Here is a 23,350-nt window from a genome sequence, read left to right on the forward strand (position 1 = left end):
GCTTGGGGAACCAAAATGCTTCCACATGCCACTGAGCAAGGCCCCAAGCTCCAGAAGTGCAGAAGCTCCTTTGTTCCAGGCCCTGCCCTATGTTTCTCTTCATCTGGCTATTGATTTGTATCCTTTATCATATCTTTTAATAAACTGGTAAATGAAAGTGTTTCCCTGAGTTCTGCAGGCCACTCTAGAAAATTAATAGAACCTAAGGAGGAGGTTGCTGGAACCTCTAACCTGTAACTGGTTGGTCAGAAGCACAAGTAACAGCATGGGGCTTGTGACTAGCATCTTAAGTGGAATTATGGAAGGCAGTTTTGTAGGACTGAATCCTTAACCTGTGGACTCAGATGCTATTTCTGGGTAGATAGTATCAGAATTGAGTTGAATTCATGGACATTCTGCTGGTGTCTGAGAATTGTTTGGTGTTGTGCATGGGGGGACACCCCCAAGTCTGAATTGGGCTGGGAACCCTAAAAGATCATGGGAAGAATAAACTCAAGTTTATTATCAACAGGTTGTTTTGATAATTTTTTTGAGGAGCCAAAAGAAAGTTACCTCTTACTTAGAAAAACATTACCAAAGTTAAGTCCTCCTCGGACAATTCTAGATGAACTCCAAGTTCTAAATCTTAAAAGTTAAGTATAACTTTTTTCCTTTCTCTAGGATATGTTGATGTTTTGTTTTGACAAATTTTTATATATGCTAAAAAAGAAGTTGATTACAGGCATAACTTGTTTTATTGCATGTCATTCTTTTGTGCTCTGCAGATACTGTGTTTTTTTTTTAAGCAAATTGAAAGTATATAGCAACTCTGCATCAAGCAAGTCTATTGGCACCATTTTTTCCAACAGCATTTGCTCAGTTCATGTCTCTGTGTTACATTTGGTAATTATTTCAATATTTCAAACTTTTTCATCGTTATTATATTTGTTATGGTGATCTGTGATCGGTAATTACAACTTGCTGAAAGCTCAGAGGATAGTTAGCATTTTTTTTAGCAATAAAGTACTTTTTAATTAAGGTATCTACATTGTTTTTTAGACATAAAGCTATTGCACACTTACTAGACTACAGTACAGTATACACATAACTTTTATATGCACTGGGAAATAAAAAAATACATTTGATTCACTTTATTGTGGTAGTTTGGGACCAAACCTGCAATATCTCTGAGGTATGCTTGTATAATTTTCTTTACCTTGGCTACATTTTGGAAATGTTTTCCTTGAGAATAGGCAATTAAGTATATAAATGAAAAAATGATTAAAGTACAAGGGACGGGATGGGTATACAAGAAGAATTAGCTATAGTTACCTTGCCTAGGGGGATTTCAGAAAACATGTCACGGAGGAGCTCACACTTGAACTGAGTCTTGAAGGATAACTAAGAATTTTCTAGCTCAACATCACTCATCATCAGGGAAATACAAATCAAAACTACTATGAAATATCACTTCACACCTGTTGGAATGGTTAAAATTAACAACACAAGAAACAACAGTGAGGATACGGAGAAAGGGGAACCCTCTTTCACTGTTGGTGGGAATACAAACTGGTGCAGCCACTCTGGAAAACAGTATGGAGGTTCCTCAAAAAGTTAAAAATAGAACTACCCTATGATCCAGTAATTGCCCTACTAGGTATTTAATCAAAGGATACAAGAATACTGATTCAAAGGGACACATGCACCCCGATGTTTATAGCATTATCTACAATAGCCAAATTATGGAAAGAGCCCAAATGTACAACGACTGATGAATGGATAAAGAAGATGTGGTATATATATACAATGGAATATTACTCAGACACCAAAAAAGAATGAAATCTTGCCTCTACAATGACATGGATGGAGCTAGAGTGTATTATGCTAAGTGAAACAAGTTAGTCAGAGAAAGACTGTTATCACTGATCTCACTCATATGTGGAATTTAAGAAACAAAACAGACGAACATAGGAGAAGGAGGGGGGAGTGAGAGAGGCAAGCCATAAGAAACTCTTAAGTAGAGAGAACAAACTGAGGGTTGATGGAGGGGAGTTTGGTGGGGTAGAGCCTAAATGGGTGATGGGTATTAAGGAGGGCACTTATTGTGATGAGCACTGGGTGTTATATGTAAGCGATAAATCACTAAATTCTACTCCTGAAACCAGTATTACCTTATATGTTAACTAACTAGAAATTAAATAAGAACTTGAAAGAAACATACAACCAAACAAAAACGGTGTATGTACACATACATGTATAAAATAGATATGCACAGAAAAAAAGATCTGTGGCAGCACAGACCAAACTGAAAATAGTGGCTGCCTATAGTGGAAAGAGTGATATTGTGGGATGAGCAGATAAAGAGGAAATTTATACTTTGTCTCTATATTTCTGTATTATTTGGCTCCTCTATAAGAATTTGTTTATGCATCATTATAAAATAAAACATGTTTGAAATGGAAAAAAAAAGAATTTTCTAGGAAAACAAGGGGAATGGATAATTCATGCAGTGGGGGAAAGGGTCCAAAAGAATAAAGGCAGAACATAGCACTGAGAGAATGAGGAACTGTTAATAGGATCTACATGACTGCAACATTAATAGTTCATGGCAAAGGAAGAAACTAAGGGTGATTAAAGTAGACTAAGCAATGAGATATTGAAGTTAAGAAGTTCAGAGTTAGAACAGCTCATGGTGATGAAAGAATCTTGGGTGTGGCTAGTGGCATGAGTATGAAAGTTACTAACGTGGGGTTGAGAGGAAAGACCTTAAACTTAGAGAGAGGCTACGAAGTTGGATGGGCTCTCTACATGGATCTAAATGGCTATACGGACCATGTACGTGACTATTTCACCATAAGAAAACATGATCAGGGAAACCTGGACAACTGTGATGTCCATCCAAAGTGGTTAATAGTCTACAAGCCAGTAAGAACATAACTGAAATGAAAGTTCTAATAACACAAAGATCCATGATAAAGGTGTAAGAGAATTCAAAGAAATCTGTTGTCAGTAATAAATTATTTTTGTTCCTAATCATCATAATCACTATCAATGATCCATCATCATCTCAGGATCAACAATAAATGGAAATCATACAGTAATCATCACAAAATGTTATTTTTAAAGTTCACTTATCTGTATTGTTTTATTTTAGTGAATATTCTATCATTACTCCCCTGACGCAGGTTTCTCAACCTCAGGTCTTATTAAGGGATTACAGAACGTTATGTCTCTTGTATTGAAGAGTCTCCCTCAGATTCACATGTCTGTCAAATATTGTGGAAACCTACAGTTGTATAGTTAAACATGTTGTTTGAATTAATTTTTATACAACTCTAACATAAAGGTCCTGGGCAAACAATTGCCGTATGCTTGCCTACCAACTCAAGGGTTTCAAGCTAACATAACAGATTCACAACACAGAAATAGGAAAAACTTACAGTAAAGAAAATAAAATAAAACAGAAATTTTTATCTATTTGAAGTTCTCCAATTACTTTTGTTATTGTTAAACAATAGAGACATTCTATTGGAAATATGAATCATTCTGTTTACTAAAATTCTCAGTGGTGTAAGTATCCAATAGACCCATTTAGTTATGGTCCACCTGTATTTCTTCTCTTGATAAAGATCAGGGAGAAGACAGGGTGATATCATTAATTTTAAGTGACAGAAAACAATACTAATTTATTAGTATTTATATAGTACTTTTAGGATCCTAAAAGTTTTAAGGCACAACTTTCAATATCATATCATTTCAAGGATACAGGTAAGGAAAAGCTATTTGTATTTCCTTTTTATAGGATAGTAAAATAAGTAATACACAAAGTTAGATGACTTCAAGTTAATGTTATTAGTGATCAAACAAACAAACAAAAGGTTTCTTTATCCTTGGTTCATGGCCCTATGTTCTAAAACATGCTGCTTATGAAGGTAGGATCTTTCAGGAATTCATATTTACAAAACGATTATGACTCCTTTCAGGAGTCACTTACTTTTTTTAAGTTAGATTCTTATTGTGGATTTATATTATTATTTTCAGTTAAGTCTGTTTTCAAATATTTTTTGGCAGTGGGGCAATTAAAGAGGGTTCTCATTGTAGTATCATTGAGGAACTCATTACTACCCTAACTAGAAGTGCTATCAAAATTCTGTTGTCAGCTTCCAGAAAGAGTTGGAATGAGGGAAATATTCACTAATATGTTGATACTAATATTTTTAGGAGGTGAAAGCCCTAACATTTATATTCTTTATATAAACTGTCCCCAATTGCTCTTCACTGTTACACAAAAATATTTTTAGCTCTTCTTCCTGTTGAACTGCAAACTCTTAATTCAGTAGTCCATCTGAAATGATGACATACTTACTGGCTCTGAGAATGTTCTCCTTGCTGCTGCACCTGGACTGGACCTGCAGAGAGAGCATAAACTCAGTAATTTAGGGCTCATAACATAGATAGCCAGATATGTATGCATACTTAATGGGCAAGCTCCTGAGGTTTAGGAGCAAAGGCTTAATATATCTCAGATATCATAACATATTAGTAAAAATATATTGTATTTGTTCCATATTTTTTCCTTACTGTAAAGAAAGAGCAGACTTCTAGAAGAAAACTGGGGGTATATTATAAATGGGACAGAAGCAAAACCAAAGGCAATTTTTTATTGATGTGCATTGAAATTAGTATATGGAAAAAAATAAGTTACCACATATTCAGCTATGAATACAGACCCCTAATCTTAAGGCACTGTGATAGCTCTTGACTAGATTAGTAAAGCAATTCAAGTAATAAAGTTATAAAAAATACTCCATTGTAGTAATTTTTAATTATACATGTTGATAAGGGGAAAACAGAGAAATCCTCATATACAATATTTATGTGTGATTCCAATGACTTTTGTTATTTACTTATTAAAATAATTGGTTATAAATAAAATATGGGCTATGAAAGATGCCTGTGTTGGAAATCAATAAAATTGAACTAATTTATCAGTTCTTAGGTGTTTATATAGAGTTTATCAATCAGAAACCCTTATGCTTTGATTCAAATAGTTTAGGTCAAAGCAGAACATTCTTTTAAATGTTATAAGTGTGGAATTCAAGAGCCACATTGGATGGCACTAACATTTGTTAATATCAGAGGAAATTGTACTTAAACTGCACACCTCTTCTTCCCACTCCACAGCAGCTTGCCCCAAATGGATATATATACACAACATATTAATTTCTATTGCTTAACACAATCTACTATTGTAATGAAACAACTTATGAAAGGAATGTTGCAACTTAGGGTGGGTTATGGTTGTCCTTCCCTGAAAAGAACAATTGTTAATGTTTAAAGAAACAACAACAATAATAAAAAAAATCACAGACATACGCACAAGAAAAACACACACACACACACACCAAAAAAAGGGAAAAATAATTCCAGATGTTAAAGTTATTCTCTTTTGGCCCAGATTATTTAATTAGTTTTAAATCTAGAATGAAGAAGCTAATCTGAAAGATAATATTCTTATATTCCTTTACTCAAAAGTTTTATTGAAAAACCATTCTGGGCCAAAGGGAAAGGAAATTAATGACTACTTGAAACAAAAATACAGGGAGGAAGACACGAGAGAGAAAAAGAAAAAGAAGAAAGAGAAGCTTGGGGAAGTAAGTCTAGACAATAGAAAAGAAAGTATGGGCTTACAGAAGGGGACATTATGTAAATGCAAAATGTTCTGCTATTTCTTATTGAAAATTCATACTAAGAGGGCAAGAATCATTAGTGAACTTGCTGCAAAATAAACAAGCAAGTTTGCACACCATGGAATGAAAATAGGTGTAACTAGACCACTACAGCTTTAAAGGAGAAAAGAAACAAACACTAATAGACAAATTAATAGACAAGCTTAATAAAGAGATAAACTACATTTTAAAAAGCAGTTTAAGGAACACAAGAGAAAGCTAACAGAGTGAGAAAAATCTGGGAGAGAGAAGGAAAAAAAGGGGTAAATGTTGAAAGACAAAAACAGAGTTCAAAGAAGTCAAATGGAAGTCAAGAAAGTCTTCAACAAGATGTAGAAACAGAAGGAGCCCAAACCCATAGCGCAAAGCAATGTTTGCGAATGGAAAGCAGCTCCTTTGATCAGTAATAGTTACTCTTAAGTCGTAGCCTCTATTCCTCCAGAGTTCATCTTTAAGCCCTTCCAATCTAGAGTGGAGCTAGTGTGTGGATAGAAACAAGAGATTTATAATGAACAGAGCAGTTCAGATGAGTAGTTCAAATTGTCTCATCAAATGTTTCAACAGATTTATATAACATCTAAATGGAAATGGTGGTGAAGAACTAGCTAGCTTTACCAAAAAAAGTCAAACCAAACCAAAACAGCAATTTAAAAAATCCCTCTCCCTGCCTTAGGTGGCTTAAAAATTAAAAAAAATTTGTTCATAACATGAATTTAATGATGAAACCCCAAATCTTGCTTTGTGGTGCCTGAGTTTAAAATTATGTATTTCATGGTTTTGGAAGAGAAATTTGGATGATAAAAAACAATTCAGTTTCCTGAACAAATTGCTAACAGCAGTATAACCAATGTTTTCTCATTTACATTACATTGGCTATTTGACCCAGATTGAGGGAAATCACTTAAAATCAATGATTTCATGAACTTTTTTAGTGATCTTGAGTATATATAAAAAAACTGAGGAAAATAATTTTAAGACATTTAGAATATATATGCACAAGCAGATGCCCTCTCTCTTGCATCATGAAACTGGTCATCTTTATAATATTTACCTAATTTTATAAAAATCCCAATATAGAAGATTTTACCTAACTCACAATGTAATGGGATTTACTTGAAAGAATAAAGTCAAGAAACAATTACTGTTCTTGTTCTCACACATATGGACTAGAAAGAAGGTAACATAGGTCTGTCCCAAGTTTTACAGTTTACTGTTTTTTGTTTTTTTAATCTTACCCTGGCTTTTTAGTCAATGGAAAAAAAAACAAAGGGAAGTCTGAAAAACAAAATGAAAGTTATGGTACTGGATTATCTATTACTTTATTTTATTGGATTATGTTTTTTACTATAATTAACATCTAACTTTATGGTGTTAACAATTCCCCTTTCAGCTGGAATTAAACTAAAATAATGTGCAGAAACAGCATTATTATATTACAGTCAATGGAGGAAATGAAATACACAAGAGACTTACTGAAAACATAGGTATTCATTTACTAATCAAGACTGCTTTCAGACATCAAATAATTCATTTAATTCATTTCAACATGTGTTTACATGTGTAATATAATTTTTGCTGAAGATCACATTGTCCAGTAAGAAATCTTAAGCCATGAAACAGAAAACAAAAGAGGGGACAGCATGTAATAAATGGTAAGGAAAAAAGTGAAAATGCTTTAAACAAAGCTGAGAAAATTTTAACAAACAACCACAATCTTTAGATACAGTTAGAGAAGTGACTTACCTTATGCTTAGGTCATAACAAGAATAGCACAGTGTTTAAAGTCAGCTCTTCATTATGGGAGGTACAATTGAAAGCCATAGGTTATAATAACATGAATTGCTACACAGAAATGAAGACTTTTTCAGCCCAACATGAAAAGCTAACTCTTATGGGAGAACATTTCTACTTATGTTTAATGCAGCATGAAGAACAACTAAGGGTATAAACATCAAAACACATGAATCTCACACCAGTAAGAGAGACGGTCCAATCTCTCAGGAACACAGAAGATTTAATCTGTGACCATAATCTGTGACACATAAGGGAAGGCACATCACTCTAACACTGAAAGATGCATGCATAATGTATAAACATCCACTGACAACTCTCCCCACTCCCTCCCACTCGTACACACACAAGCCCATTAAGATACAGGGAAAAAATGTAGTGCCAAGCCGTTATGAAGAAAGCAGGACACACGGAAGCGCAGCAGTGGTCATGTGCTTTGAGAGGTGTTCTTCCCTTAAACCATCCCATCACCATGCTTATTTTAAAGAAGCCAGGAAAAGACCCCCTTCAATGCTGCAGTAGCTACGAGCCCCCAGCTTGAAGCTAATGTGTGGAATTTCGATCACCGTTCCCTGCGATGTCAGGGGCTCTCCAGTGGAAGCCAGATGTATAACACCAGTTAGTGGGGTACAATGTGTGAATAACAAACATCCTTTCCCTTCTGCCTTTTGCAGAAGTGAGGGAGGAGAGAAACAAATAAAATAAAGCCCATGTTAAGAATAGGTTCATAACAATATAAGATGTATAAATATTAAAATGGAGATTACATTTGATTGTCGGTTAACACAACTCAGGTTTAAAACTGCTTCTATTTTGCTGCTCACCAGGCTAAATTGTATTCTTTCTCCTTGCAAATATTAGGGATAATTCTATACAATATGGTTCATACTGAAAAATTCTGAACAGTTGTGTCAGATGGGGTCAAACAAGAACAAAGGAAGTCATCTTTGATGGACATTAAAGAAAGCCCTCTCTTTCTATTTTTAGCATGATTGTACAGGCCAGGAGTCACATTTTTAAATGAGAAATTAAGTTTCTGTATATCTGCTTACTTACCAATTTGAGAAATTCTATGGCAATGGTTTGGAAAGGCAATTTAATCTTAATCTTCTTATATTTAAAAAAAGAAACAACAAAAAGATTTATCTATTTAGAAATTGTTACTAAGTTTCCTATCTACTCTTCTCTACTGTCAATAAAACTTATTTTAACATGAGTTGTTCCAGCTCATTAGAAAAAAATTTCAACTTTGCTTTCCTATTAATCATGATAGTAGTTAACTTGATCTATTTTATTTTTTGGTTTATGTGTGGCATGCAATTTAGTTAAGATTTTTAAATTTTTTTTAGATTTTTAATTTTTAAGATTATTATATTACCATTTTCTCTCCCTCATCCTATTTTTAGTAGGCCAGAATATCTTGACCTTTCCCTTAGCATGTGTTTCTTATTTTAGGCTCTAGGCCCTCCTTTAATCTTAGTTCCTCAAAGGGAAAATAAAGATTGTTAAAGAGCTCGAGGGAGATAAGACATGTCATCAGGGATTTTAAGCTATAAAGGTAGGAACAAATGTCAGATGTGATCATGCTATAATCAGTGGAGGCACTGACAACTGTAAAATAACTGTAATCACACACTCTCCTCATTGTAACTTCCACATCAGCTCAGAATGGCGGCAAATTCTTCTTTTTGACCCAAAGAAAGAAAGAAAATCCATGTATAGTTATATGTTTTTCAAGACAGACTGACCAAAACTTTTTGGAAATGTCATAGCCATATGGCCATATGTACTGGTAAGAACACAGGCCACATAATCTAAGGCACGTAGGAAAGTCTGAACTAGCTCCTCTAGAATTTTCCTTGTACTCTTGAGGAAGCTGTTTTGCTGTTTTAGACCTTAGACAAACTGTTTCATCTGTCTGGTACCCTTTGTTTATTTTCTGATTCAAATAGTACTTGTCCTTTAAGATCCAGTTTAAACCGTACCAGCTGCAAAAACTATTCCCAAAGTTCCTCAATCAGAAACAATTTCTTCTTTCCCTAAACTTTAATACCTTTATTGAAATACAATTTACCTACCACAAGATTCACCCATCTTAAGAATATAGTTTGATGACTTTTAATAAATTCACATGGCTGCACAACTGTCATCACAACTGGGTTTTAGGTTTACCTAAATTCTTAAAGCCTCTATCTGAACTTCTATTATAAGAGTTATCATAGTTACTCATATTCCAATTATTGATAAGGGTCCTGAAATACACTATAGGTTCTTGGAGGGAAAGGATCTTACTTTAATTCTCTTTACATTTCCTACTATGTCAAATATAGTTCTTTGTATAGAATAAACATTGTTAATTCTGAATGCTTATTTTGTAGTAATCACAGTTCTTTTCATCTCAGCAGATTAAAATTTATTTTTATGGTTTAAGTATGATCATAGCTACTCCTGTACTATCTTAAGAATGGTTTTTACTTATTTGGGTAGGCTAATATTAAGAAATATAATATAAAAAGCATGTAGATTATAGCTAAGACATATCTAAGCTCCCCACAGAATGATCTTAAGAATTTGGAAAACACATTAAGGTTAATCAAACAGTGACATTTGGAGTCCAATAAAGGTTATTCTACACTAAAGGTTTCAGGTCAGGTTAAGCAGATTCCTTATGTTCTAAGAGAACAAGATATTCTTTATCTCACATGGTCATGTTACTAGAATGACAGAGATTTTTAATGCAGCATAGCTCTTTTGACTTTTTCTACCCAATTAAGCTTGTTTAAGAGTAATTTGTCTCTGAAAGAACAAACTTCTTTGAATACCATTTACTCATCAAAATAAAACTTAAGAGGATAGAGAAAAAGGACCTCATTGGTATTTACTTAGATTACTTGCCTCTTTAGCCTACCCAGAAACAGAAGGAAAGAAAGGTTTGATTTAAACGACATTAAGCCAACAACTCTACAATCTTAAACTTTTAAATCCTATTTCTTTATCTTCTCAATTCTTATATAAAAAATGGAGAATGGTTTAGAAAAGCTTTTTTCCATAGTTCCATTCATTCATCATTTTATCTGGATAAATTAGGGTACAAGTATTTGGCTCATCTGAGCATAATGACAATTCATTTGTGTTTAATCATATTTATGTTATCACAACACATATTCAACTGAGGAACTCAGTTTTGGTTTATTTATGACATGAAAGGCAGCATGATAAAAAGAACGTCCTTTGCAGTCCAGTGGTATGGTTTCTGATACTGGTTTATCCTTTTCTTAGCTGTGTGACCTTAGACATGACATTTAACATCTTGGAGTTTTAATTTCCTTATCCATAAAATGGGGAAAATTAAGTAGGATATTGTATGTGAAAGTGAAAACTATTATAAGTGAAAAAAAGCAATACAAATTTAAGTCATTATTATTATCCTTATTTAGATTTTTAGTCACCTAAGTTTACTTAGGTAGACTCTAAGGTACAATGAGAACAAAGAATTTGCTCCAGATCATGCCATGAAGCAGTGACAAATGACAGACTACAACTGCCAAATTCTAGACTAAAACTTCAGGAAAAGGCTGAGTTAAGGTCTGAAGTTACCTCTGCAAGGATTAATCTAATGCTGTGTTGTATGATTTTAGTTAAGCTATCTCAATTCTATGGGAATTGATTTCCTCATTTGTAAAATGATAATGTTTCCAGGTGTTTCAACTAAAGATGATGGAGCCCTTGAGAGAACTTGTGGATAAAAGTCAGGGGTCCATTCACTGGAATGGAGAAAAAAATTAAAATTTTTATATTCACCAACCTAAGTAAATTTTATTTATTTCTTTCATTATGAGCTTAGGTGACTAACCACATTAAAATGAAAGAATCTATTGCATCAGATTATTATGGATATCTTAAAATACTCTTCATATTCACCAAGATTTCAAATTACAGTAGTCTAATGACTTGCTGTTAGATTTAGTTATTTAATGCATTTTAAAAGAGGCATTATTATCACACAATTTGTTTTTCATAGATATTTTGATAATGATTTTAGATTTAATTAGTTTTCTTTGTAATCCCACATATTTTATTTTATATGTTTAAAAATACTTTCCTGAAAAGAAGTCTGTAGGCTTTGCCAGATTCCCAAATGGCTCCATAGGAGAAAAAAGGTTAAAAAACTTTGAAAGAGACAATTTCCAAGCTTCCTTTTATCTCCAGGATTTTGTTGCTCTAAGAAATCTTTCCTATCTCCATCTGCTGCCCTTTATTAAATCATATATAAAAGAAGTTGTTCTTTTTTTGAGAAAATTATATAAAATTGGTCATGAGGTTAACCAGTTGCCCACTTAATAGACCATCTAAGAAACAAAAAAGAAATATGATTATCAAAAAGTTATAAGAGCTCAGGCTTATAAAAAAATTTCTGCTTCACTTGCTCTTTTCCTATTGGTTTAGATATTTAATTAAATGGAATAATCATTAAAAAAGTCATCACATTTAAAAGTCTCTAACAAAAGGTGAACTTCCACACGCACACACACACACACACACACACACATATCCATAACTAATTATTCTTTGAACTCTTAGTCATGTGTTGATTACAGATAAAAGCAACAATGCTATTATCTATGTATAATGTAATTCTTTTCAGGAACACAGACAATATTTGTAAGCAGTACAATTTTACAATCTTTTCCAGAGGACTATTCTTGAATGTTTCCCCACTAATACATGAATTATTATTGCCTTAAATTCCACTGAGCTTTCTTAACTCCTAGGCAAATGTGAAGAACTCTTCTTTTCCAGTATTGACTTCTTCTAAAGAAGCTGGAATTATAGCAGGTTACACAGTTGGTGAAGTGAATTATAATGAACACTGAAAATCAAAAGCCTATTTATGCTGCTTTATACGTAACTTGTTGAGCTATTCTATTCTCAAAGAGAATACTATGATATGTAGAACATAACTAAGAAGAGAATTGGTTATCACCGTGACTCAAAGGGATACAAATTTGAATATCAATGGTGAATATTCTTAATGTATTATCTGTAAAGCTTTAATTCTAAATTGAGTCATTCTCAATGATTTCTAGAAAATTGTAAATCCTAGGCTGGTCTCCCTTTGGTATCAACAATGTTTTTGAGTTGATGTGTGTTCTGAGAATTTTGATGTTGATCATGATAAATACGAGGAATATATATTACCTAATTATATAAACATAACAAAGCTGAATAAAATAGTTTTTGACTGGTAGGGATTTCAGATTATTCTTGACACCATTTCCTAATCTTTAGATGAATATTTAACTACTTTACAGAGTAATTTATCTTCATTCTAGAGATGAGAAAGCAGGGGTTGTTATCAGCTTTAGTTTACACAGTAAAGTTGTAATGAAACTTAGCCCTCCTGACTTCCAAATTCATTTCTCTGTACATCAGTAAATGACCCTATCTTTCTAATTTACCAGTGGCAATCACTGCATTCCTAATCTGTCCTTGAATTTTCATTGCCTTTTGCTCTTGACTATTTCTCTTAGCAATAAGAACCACTCAGAATAGGCGTGGGGATATAGGACTGAAGGAAAACTGGTATGAAAGGCAGTTTGGGGAGTAGCACTCCAGAGCCAGACTGCCTGGATTTGAATCTTGGTTCTACCATTATTAGCTATGTAACACTGGGTAAGTTATAATCTCTTTTAGGTATCTGTTTTCTTATGTATAAAATAAGAATGACAGAAATCCCTATTTCATAGGGTTGTTATGAAGAAAGTGAGATTATATGTGTGACGTGTTTGATTTAGAAGAGAATCTGGACCAGAGTGAATGGTATATGAGCATTAGCTATTACTATGTTTGTTGTTACTTTTGTTTGGATGATACTCTGGATCTGTAACACAGGATGTTGACTAATTTCTTCTGTAATTTTGACAGCTCTAATAAGATCAAGTAAGATTAGGTAAGTATTTGAATAGAAAGTTAAAAAAACCTGTAAGTTTTATGAACTGGAGCCTGAAAGATGGATATAGTCAATAATATAAAACCCTGAATTATTGAGCATTTACAATTATTACCACTTCCTGGCACTTCTGGAAGAAAGTTACATTGGCTTTCATTAAACATAGAGTTTTAAGATACTGAGTTTTTAACTAGATTTAATATTCTCTTTGGTTTTCATTTAAGGGTAGCAGAATATGCTATAGGCAATGAAAACCCTTCCCTTCTCTTCTACGTTCTTTGGCTGGTCTAATAATTAAATTGGCATAAGATAGATTAACAGGAGAAAAACAACTTTAATTTTGTATGTACAGGAACCCCAGAGATATGAGGCTCAAAGAAGTGACCAAAGCACTCAGCTTTTACATCTTTTAGATTAAGAAACAATAAATCTGTGAAGAATTGACAAGACAAAGGAGTGTGAGCTAGGGGGAGTAAATTAGTGAAGGAATAAGGTTTGTGTATTTAGTCTTCTTGGAGCTAAAATCCCTATCTCTGGTAGTAAGGATGCCTTCTCCCCTTCTGGCACAGGGAGGGTACCTTTCACACAGGAGATTTATTTTCTTCTTTCTGGGGAGTGTCCTTCTTGAACTGGCTGTTTCTTAAGTAACTTTAACTGAAAATAATCAGTATGGCATATTTTGGGGGTGGCACATAAAAGGAGTAGAATATGCCACCCCAAAATATGCCTTTTTGACATAAAGATTATTTGAGCTGATTATTTTGAGAAACAGCAGACACAGAAGTTCTGAAAACAGAGTGGAAGTTACCCTTTGGTAAAGGAAATTTGTATTTATAAAAGAAATCTCCATTTATAAGGGTGTCTCCCTCTCTGTCCTGAGAAAAGGATGATCTAAATCACAAGAAAATGTTATCAATGGAAAAGGCATGGATTTAAATCTGTATCACAAACCTTACTTTTGTTTACTGTGTTTTCTGGTAACCTCCCCATAACTGGCCTCTCTGCCTCCACTTTATTTTGTCGTTAACTATACGTGGTATTTAAGCTGGTGGTTCAGGCTATCTTGGGGAGTTACTCCCAAATATACATGAGGTATACATGTTAATAAACTTGTTTGTTTTTCTCTTGTTAATCTGTCTTTTGTTATAGAAGGTCTCAGCCAAGAACTCAGAAAGGTAGATGGAAAATTATTTTCCTTCCTTACACATTTTTTTCCCCTACACATTCTTAAATGTCATGTCATATCACTTGTTTACTCATTAAAAAAAACCCCAAACTTCTGCTTCTACTGAGTATAATATACCATATAAGAATATGGCTACATAGTTTTCTTTTCTAAATCAAAGGATGCTATACTGCAGTTTTTATTTTTCTAAATGCCTAGCTAGCATTCATAGGCACATGGAAAATGTACAAAGAAAGACATTTCTACACTGTATTAATAAAATAGCAATGATTTAGAAAATGTTTAGGATATTCCTTTGAGGACTGGAGATAAGACCTAAATTTTTTAAAGACTTATATTACAACCCTGTGTGGTATATATTATCTTAACCAAGCCTCTTATGATATAACCAAGTAAACAGTTTACAGATACAGTTTGATATTATTAGACTCTCGTTTACATATGTCCTTTCCATTTTCTCTAAATTCTTAAATTTTGCATGTCTGGGCTAAATCAAATGGAAAAGCAGCAAATCCATTGCCATTAAAATTGAACTTGTAGCTTATAAAGAAGGGATAACTGTGTTAACAGTTAATTTTTTAAAAAGATTTTATTTACCCATTTGTCAGAGAGAGAGAGAGAGAGAGAGAGCGCACAAGTTGGGGGAGTGGCAGGCAGAGGGAGAAGCAAGCTCTCCACTGAGCAAGGTACCCGATGTGGAACTTGATCCCAGGACCCTGGGATCACAACCCAAGGCAAAGGCAGACGCTTAACCGACTAAGGCACCCAGGTGTCCCAAAAGTTAATTTTTTTTAAAAAAGGTAAATTCATGATTTTCGTACAAATATAAAATGAATGTATGTCAAAGACTTTATCTAAATGTTAATAAGGGGACCAGAAAAATGTTCCAATTGATTCAAAAAAGAATTAAAAAAAGCATATACATGGACCATCAGGAATGTTGAACTTTCAGATTAATTGAACAAAAATCAGTTGCATCTTCAAATAGACACAATGTGCACTTCTATGGATTAGGATCATTTGCATTACTATTCACATACTACAATTTAGTGTTGTACAATAGCTCAGACAACGAAAGAGGAGATGATCCAGAAGGGTGCCCTAGACAAGACAGCCAAAAATCATTTTTGTTTATTTCAAAGTCTTTCACAATTTTACCTGAGAACTTTATGGCCCAGGAGTACCTATTAATAGAATTTGTCTGTTAACTGAATTCTGGTTTATTTTTGAGTTTGTCCCCTAGTGCATACCTTTGGTTTCTAAGATTGTATGAAATAGCAGCTGTAGTCACTTTTAAATGGACTGCAGTTTGTATTTTGACTATATTAAAATAGTAGTTTACCATATTAGAAATGGAATACATATGAAATATACATTATATCTTTAAAAAATGACTTAAAATTTCCAAGGTTTAATACACAAAAAATTTTTGTAGTTTCTTTTTTACCCAAATCTAGTGAAAACTCAGTTTGAATATAAACTTTATTTTGTCAAGATTCAGTCATGAAAAATTCCTAAGGGAAAGAGAACTTATTAAAATCAAAGAAATGCAATATAATGTAAAAATTATATAAGATAAATATATTGACCACAGATTACTATGTAATTAAGGTAAAATATAGTATATGTATTTTCTGAATAAAGCTTCCTTTTAGACTTTTTTTTAATAGAAAAAGCTAAACATGTATAAGAAAAAGCCTGAAGAAGAAGGGATATTCTTTCTTAGAACATTGCTAAATGTTCATTGCTAAAATGTTAGGCTTATCAGTAGTTTGAGTTGTTTCAGCCCACTTTAATTACCTTGCAAAATCTGCATTTTCTCTATATACACTACTGGTTCTATTACCTCATACTACTGTAAGCTCATATTTATATAACTCATTCTCAGGATGAAGAAGATAGGTAAGATTATTTTAGATGTGTGCAAATTTTTACTTCAACATAAGCCTGATAGCTGTAGGTCCAAGAACATGTGCTAATTTGATATGCTAAAGCTAGAGACTTGTACATGCAATGAATCCTTCTTTAAGCAGACAAAAAACAGCTACATGATCTTCGCTAAATTACTTTAACTCTTTAAGCATTAGTTTTCACATGTACAAGAATCAGGACAATGATAACATTCATTTACTGAAAAAATACTTCTTGAGCACGTACGCAATGCCAGGCTTAGATCTAGGTACAGGGGTTAAAACCTAAATAAGATTGACAGGGACCTTGCTACCATAGAGCTTACATTCTAATAGGAGTAGACAGATATTAAGCACTTAAGCTAATATGTAAATAAGATAGTTTCAGCTAGTAATAAATGCTTATAAAGAAAATAAAAGATAGTAATGAGATAAAAAGTGATTAGCAATAGGGTATAACTTTTAGATAGAGTGGACAAGGAAGACTTTTCTGAATAGGTATCATATGAGTTAAGATCTGAGACACCTAGAGGAAGATTGATGAGAACTTTCCAGACTGAGGGAATAGCTAGTAGTATGCAAAGGCTCATGCTTTGTTGAGTTTCCACCTCATAGGATTGTTTTGAAAATTAAATAAACTAATGCAGGTAGAAAATTTGGTCTATACTTGACATTTAATAATGTCTGATGATAATAATAGAGGTGAGAATGATAACAGATGATAATAATAGAGGAGAGAATTGATAATGGCTATGATGATTATGATACCAACTATCAAAAGTCAAGTACTGCAACTACTCTCCTCAATCCTTCTTAGTCTGGAAACCGTTTGCAATCTCTTTCAGACCAAAGAAGGGTGTTGTAATTTGTCAGAAGGGCCAAAGATTGGTAATAAAAAGAGGCATAGTAGGTGTTCAGACTTAGGTTTCCAGCTATGTAAGACATAAATATTTTGAAATTAATTTGATATTTCATAAAAATCAATGAAGGTATCTCTGATAAAAGAGAATGCTTTTGTTTATTGAAGTTTTAATGTAAATTTCTGCATAAAAGCTCTGTGATACCATATTGTTATTAATTTGTGATAGCTACTGTACTTGTTAGTATTCTCCAGACAGTGGATCTATACTTAATTAGAAGTATTGAGGCATTTTCAAAGTTTATAAAAAAAATGTATCACATAGGGAAACTAGTGAAAGCTGAGTTATAAGGAATATCTATGCTGTTAATCGTCAATCATCAATACCCATGTCCAAGTTACATTAAGCTTCATTTGGAACAGAACGATGTTACTAATGATGTCGGGATGTTTTGGTTCAGTATTAGTGCTTTTGTTACTTTTGCATTCCTGTTTTATTCCTTTTGATTTCCTATATATTTATATATAAATCTATGGTATTATGGCTTGGTTGGGGTCAGTAAGAGCAGTTTTTGAGATATATTACCTACTTCTGGCCAGTTTATTTTATTGCTGTTTCAACACAATAAACAGGAAAATGATCATATATATGTGTGTGTGTGTGTGTACACACACATACTTAGTATACAAATAGCTTATTGAAGGAGTTCAAACAAATATCCTCTAAGTGTGCCACTTAGGCATGTGGACTATTTTGATCTGAAGGCAATCAAGATCCAGTGGGCTCAAGAGAAACTGCTGCCCCTCCTTTAACTACCTAGAAGAATTTTTTATTTTTAATTGTTTTAATTTATTTTTTATTAACATATAATGTATTATTTGTTTCAGGGGTACAGGTCTGTGATTCATCAGTGTTACACAATACACAGTGCTCACCACAATACATACCCTCCCCAGTGTCCATCACCCAGCCATTCCATCCCTCCCACCCCCCTCCCCTCCAGCAACCCTAAGTTTGTTTCCTGAGACTGAGTCTCTTATTGTTTGTTTTCGTCTCTGATTTCTTCTTATTTCATTTTTTCCTCTCTAATAGAATATAAATTGGGGGTCTTTCCCAGAATTAGAGTTTTTACCATACATAAATTTTATATAAGTGACCTATCTGTATAGCAGGGCAAACATCTAATTATCAAATATCTGCTCTTCTTCTTATTGCCCTATGAATTGCCCTCCTTCTTTCTAAAGCCCAAACCCCTATTTCATTTCTTAGCTCAGAATGACATAGATACCTCATTTTACCCTTTGAACCCCTAAGGTATGTGAGATTCTCTTATGTACAAAATTAAAATTTTCTCCTGTTAATCTGTCTCATGTCAATTTAATTCTTAGACCAGGCAAAAGAATCTTTGAAAGGTAAAGGAAAAATTTTCTTCCCCAACAATATATATACATATAGTATGTGTATGTGTGTATTTTATCTCTACTAGCACATACCCAAAATCACTGAAATCATGCTACTAAACCAGTGTTACTTTAAAAATAAATATAAGCAGGACCATATCAGGTTGTCACAGGAGCAAAAGGGATCCTGACAAGTATAGCACCATTCTAATGCAGGGTTAGTATATGCCATGTATGTGCAACGAATATATTTCTAATTTTCTATCATACAATGTATTGTTCTTATATAATGAAAAATCTATGCAAAGGGAATTTGAGCTTTGTCATAATTCCTTAATTATTAAAAACATTTTAAAAGATCTAAAGAAACTATAATAAAACATGAACATTTGTTAAATCTGGGCGGTCAGTGTATGGGTGTTTGTTATCTATTCTTTATTGTATATTTCATTAAAAAATGAGAACTGTAAAAAAGAAAAGATAAAAGGGAACTGATTCACCAAAGGACACTTACATGAAGATGTCAATACCCATAAACCTTTTAGCACAGATTTCTCAAATTTGGAATTTGGGATCATCTGGATACTCTTTTGTCCTCTTGTCTAAGAACAAACACAATGCCAATGTCTACAAGTCATATATTTTTCATTGTTTTTTTCCTTCACTAAGTATATATTAATTGAGAATGTTGTTAAATTGTAACCACTGCCTGACAGTTTCATCATCAAACAATTTACTCCCTCTACCCTTCTCAGGGTTGCTTCAGGTAGCTTTGCTGTGCCCTGCATTGCTCGGTTGTTAAATGAGGAATACAATGAAGTCAAACTCTGCAGAAACTAATTCACCAGAGCTTTCCAAATCTTAAATTTCTTATACACTAGCTATTCTTTTTTTTTTTTTTCAAAATAGGGAATCCTTTGGTGGTATTCTTTCTATACATGCTTCTTTATTCTTTATTTATTTATTCTATATCCTCTAAGGAAACTCCTACTTTCTCCTCTCTTTTCTTCAATTCACTTTCCTTATTATTCTGTTAAATTTTAACAATTAACATGGGGGAGTACAAGAGTGATTTTTTTTCTCTTTGCTTATCTATATTCTTCATGATACATGAAAAACAAAAGTTATTGAAAATGAAAGAAAAATAGAAACTGCTGCTGAGAATGATAGACATTTGATTTAAAAAAACTTCTAGTATAACATAGACTGAGCATTATATTTTTTGTTAAAATCAGTCTCATTCAATTTTTGATGAATTTATTTTGAACCATCAACACATCCTTCTTCAATCCTTCCCCTGCATACATATCTGCAATAAGATATTTAGGATTAGTTTATAGTCTATAATGAGAGAAAAGCTGTCAAGTTAACTGGCTTTACAAATCTGTAACCCTGGATTCATTAGTATTATGTTTTAACTCAATCAAGGTGAAAAAGGCACATACATTCTTTTTATAGTCTTTTCACAGAGTCACTGTATAACTTAGAAATTTTATAGGTAGAAATATTATACCTAATTCATTTATGCTAGTTTCACCTAGATTATCTCTCCCATATTGCCGTGAGTTAGGTTGACTTAGAATTTAGGCACACATGGTTGCGCTGCCATAGTCCAACACTAAAGCAGCTATGCTCATCCCATTTTGTTCCTTTACAGCAAGCTGAGATAAACATATTCATTTTAACAGCAATTATTAAGGTTAATACTCTTTCCTCAGTGGCTGTGATAGGATGGGTTACTATTCGTTGAAAAGGGAAAGGAAAACAAGAAACAACTAGAGATGAAGAAGACAGGTAGTTTCTGCTAAAACACATGCACACACTCACTCACACTCACACACACACACACACACAAGGAAAGGGAAAAGAAGCACAGAAAAAAGTGAAGTGTAGGGAACTGCAGTAAGAAAGTGGGTGAATGTAAATGAGGTAATAAATAACAAAATGGGGGTTCTTATAGATATTCTCTTCACATTTCTTATTTCAATTGACTTTCAAAATACATGGCAGACCTTAAAAACACCAATATCATTCCTGATCTGAAATTCTCTTTTAAAGTCAATAGGCCATAGTCAAAATGCATAGCTTATAAAATTCAAAAGGTGTGTGTGTATGTAAGAGAAAAGATAGAATCACATCATGACTAATCTTAAAAGCAGCAGCAAAATTTCCCTTTGTGGATGGGATGTTTAAAAGGAAGCCAAAGTGATTTCAAACATAAAGCAATGAGAGTATGACTGCATCTACCAGGATAAAAAACTTAGTAAAATAAAGTCCAAGTAGATAATTCTAGCTGGGGAATGTTTCAGACTATAAAGCCTTTGAAATAGAGTTCAGTTATGTCTGAAAGTTAATCAACTGCAAGTTTACTGTCAATTAATTGCAAGTGAAAGGGTAATGATATAGATGGATTGAAAGAGTGGTACTTACATGCCCAAGAACACTTTGGAAATGCTACTTTCACTGACATATAATAGTAAGATTGGCTACAGAGACCCTTGCTATATGGTGGCAGTTGAGGTTGAATGAATGACCTAAGATTATTTTGACTTGTCCTTTAACTCTTGAACTGTGTTACATGGCTCTATAACATAGGACTTGGGGAGATTACCAATAAACTTGCTATGTATAAAGGGAAATGAGCTAAAGGAGGCCATTTAGATGCTTCTGGGCTTCTGCTCATATAACACTTTTTGTTCGTTTAAATTTCATTAACCTATATACCAAAGGTTGGAATAATTGATAGCTATCTGATTCAATTACTGTACTAACATTAATTTTCATTGGGAACATCCTGATATAAATTAAGCAAAACTTAATAATTTATGCCCACAAAAATAACTTAGGGATATAAAGATTAAATGTTCAATATTTCCTCATAATAACCTCTTGTAGGTTCCAGTGGCATCTTTTTTTTTTTCCTCTTTCTTACTCTCCCACTCATGTGTATTCTTTGAAGGGATGCCCTTTCTCCATTATTGAGAAGTACCTGTGACTAATTTAGCAGCATCTGACTGCAGAAGACCATTTTCTGCCTCAGTTCCCACTTTTATTCCTGGGAAACTCCCTTCTCTGTAAAGCACTGCATGAAAATTCATCATTAATTACTGCAGCTTCAATACTGAATTAAAAGGCTAGACTGCTATAAGAACTTTTCTTTTAGTGCAGATACACACAGCAGTCTTCTCAAAAGCCATGCATTAGTTCATGCCATGCTTCTTAACAAGAGCACTTAGGCATGTAGCCCAAACAGAATTAGATTTAATTGCTGTGTGCTGGGATAACAGCAAGTTGCCAAAGAGGAAAAAAAGTTAAAAAAGTAGCAAGCTGATTTTTATGATTCTAGGCAATATTGATGCAGAATGGCATCGACAAAATTTCAAAAATAGACCTTTCTTTTCTGACCCTAAAGAAGATTCAGAAAAGGAAAATTGCTAATATAGTTGAAAACTATGGTTATAAAAGTCCATATGAATCTAAATCCCTTTTGGGGTTTCATGGAACATGAATCTAAAAATATCTTTAAGGTCTTTCTGAATTCACTCTTGTTCTATAAGCTGCTGCTTATGCACTGAACTATTTAATATGGGAAACTCAGAATACATTACCTATTCTTTATTTTACTTTTTAAAAGTTTTTATTTATTTATTTGAGAGAGAGAGAGCACAAAGGGAGAGTATGAGAGAGAAGCTGACTCCCTGCTGAGCAGAGAGCCCGATGTGGGACTAGATCCCAGGACCCTGAGATCATGACCTGAGCTAAAGGCAGACACTTTAACCGACTGAGCCATCCAGGTGCCCAAATTACCTATTCTTTAAATACTGAAAGCAGAAAAGGGAATGAAAAACCAGGGCTTGTTTTCTTTCTCCATCCCTCCCTTTCTCTTTTTCCCTCTCCTTCCTCTCATATTCATTCTTTTTTTCCCTTAAAATGCAAAACATTTGAGTACCAATATACCTACTTTTTCTGCCCTCTCAATTCCAAGGGATATATACAATATTAGTTTTCCTATGCATAATACACATCCAGCTCTGTTTTATTATAAAATAATATTTTGTATAATAACCTTACTATTTTTCAGAATTCTTCACTTTCTGTAGTAACAAAAGTCACATGAAAGTCACAGGGAGGCAGAAAATGGTCTTCTGCAGTCAGATGCTGCTAAGTCAAAAGCATTTTAAAAGGTATACTCATAAATGATGCAAGCACATGTATTTCAAAGGCTGTATGTGGTTTCAATTTATCACCCAACGCATTGATACTTACTCCTGGATATAAAATACATCACTGAACATGAGACTGGGTTCCCAAAATATTCAAGCTGAAGAGAAGTAAATAAGTATGATAAAATGAGCATACCTATCAAAAACTGACATTATATATATGTAACTATACAAGTGAACCTTTTAAAACCAATGGAAAGAATACAATACGTTCTCCATTTTTATTTCTAGCTTAGCATATTGATGATGATAGGGTACATCTTGTGGAAACTTCAACACTTCTCTATAATTCTCAATTCTGTAATTTTTGTTAAAAATGAGA

The 23,350-nt window shown here is 33.3% G+C and overlaps 1 protein-coding gene across 3 annotated transcripts in view; it reads right to left on the reverse strand.

The window, feature by feature from the left end:
* GPHN (gephyrin) overlaps positions 1-23,350 on the reverse strand; it is a 626,989-nt gene that overhangs the window by 155,546 nt on the left and 448,093 nt on the right. For all 3 annotated transcript variants that reach the window (XM_028101094.2, XM_028101105.2, XM_028101100.2), the window contains one exon: positions 4,346-4,388. In XM_028101094.2, the coding sequence (XP_027956895.1) occupies positions 4,346-4,388 (43 nt within the window). The remainder of the gene's footprint in view (positions 1-4,345; positions 4,389-23,350) is intronic.

The sequence above is a fragment of the Eumetopias jubatus genome, unplaced genomic scaffold, assembly GCF_037043125.1.
Source record: "Eumetopias jubatus isolate StellerSeaLion01/CBP00866 unplaced genomic scaffold, mEumJub1_p1.0 scaffold_7, whole genome shotgun sequence".
Lineage (NCBI taxonomy): Eukaryota > Metazoa > Chordata > Mammalia > Carnivora > Otariidae > Eumetopias > Eumetopias jubatus.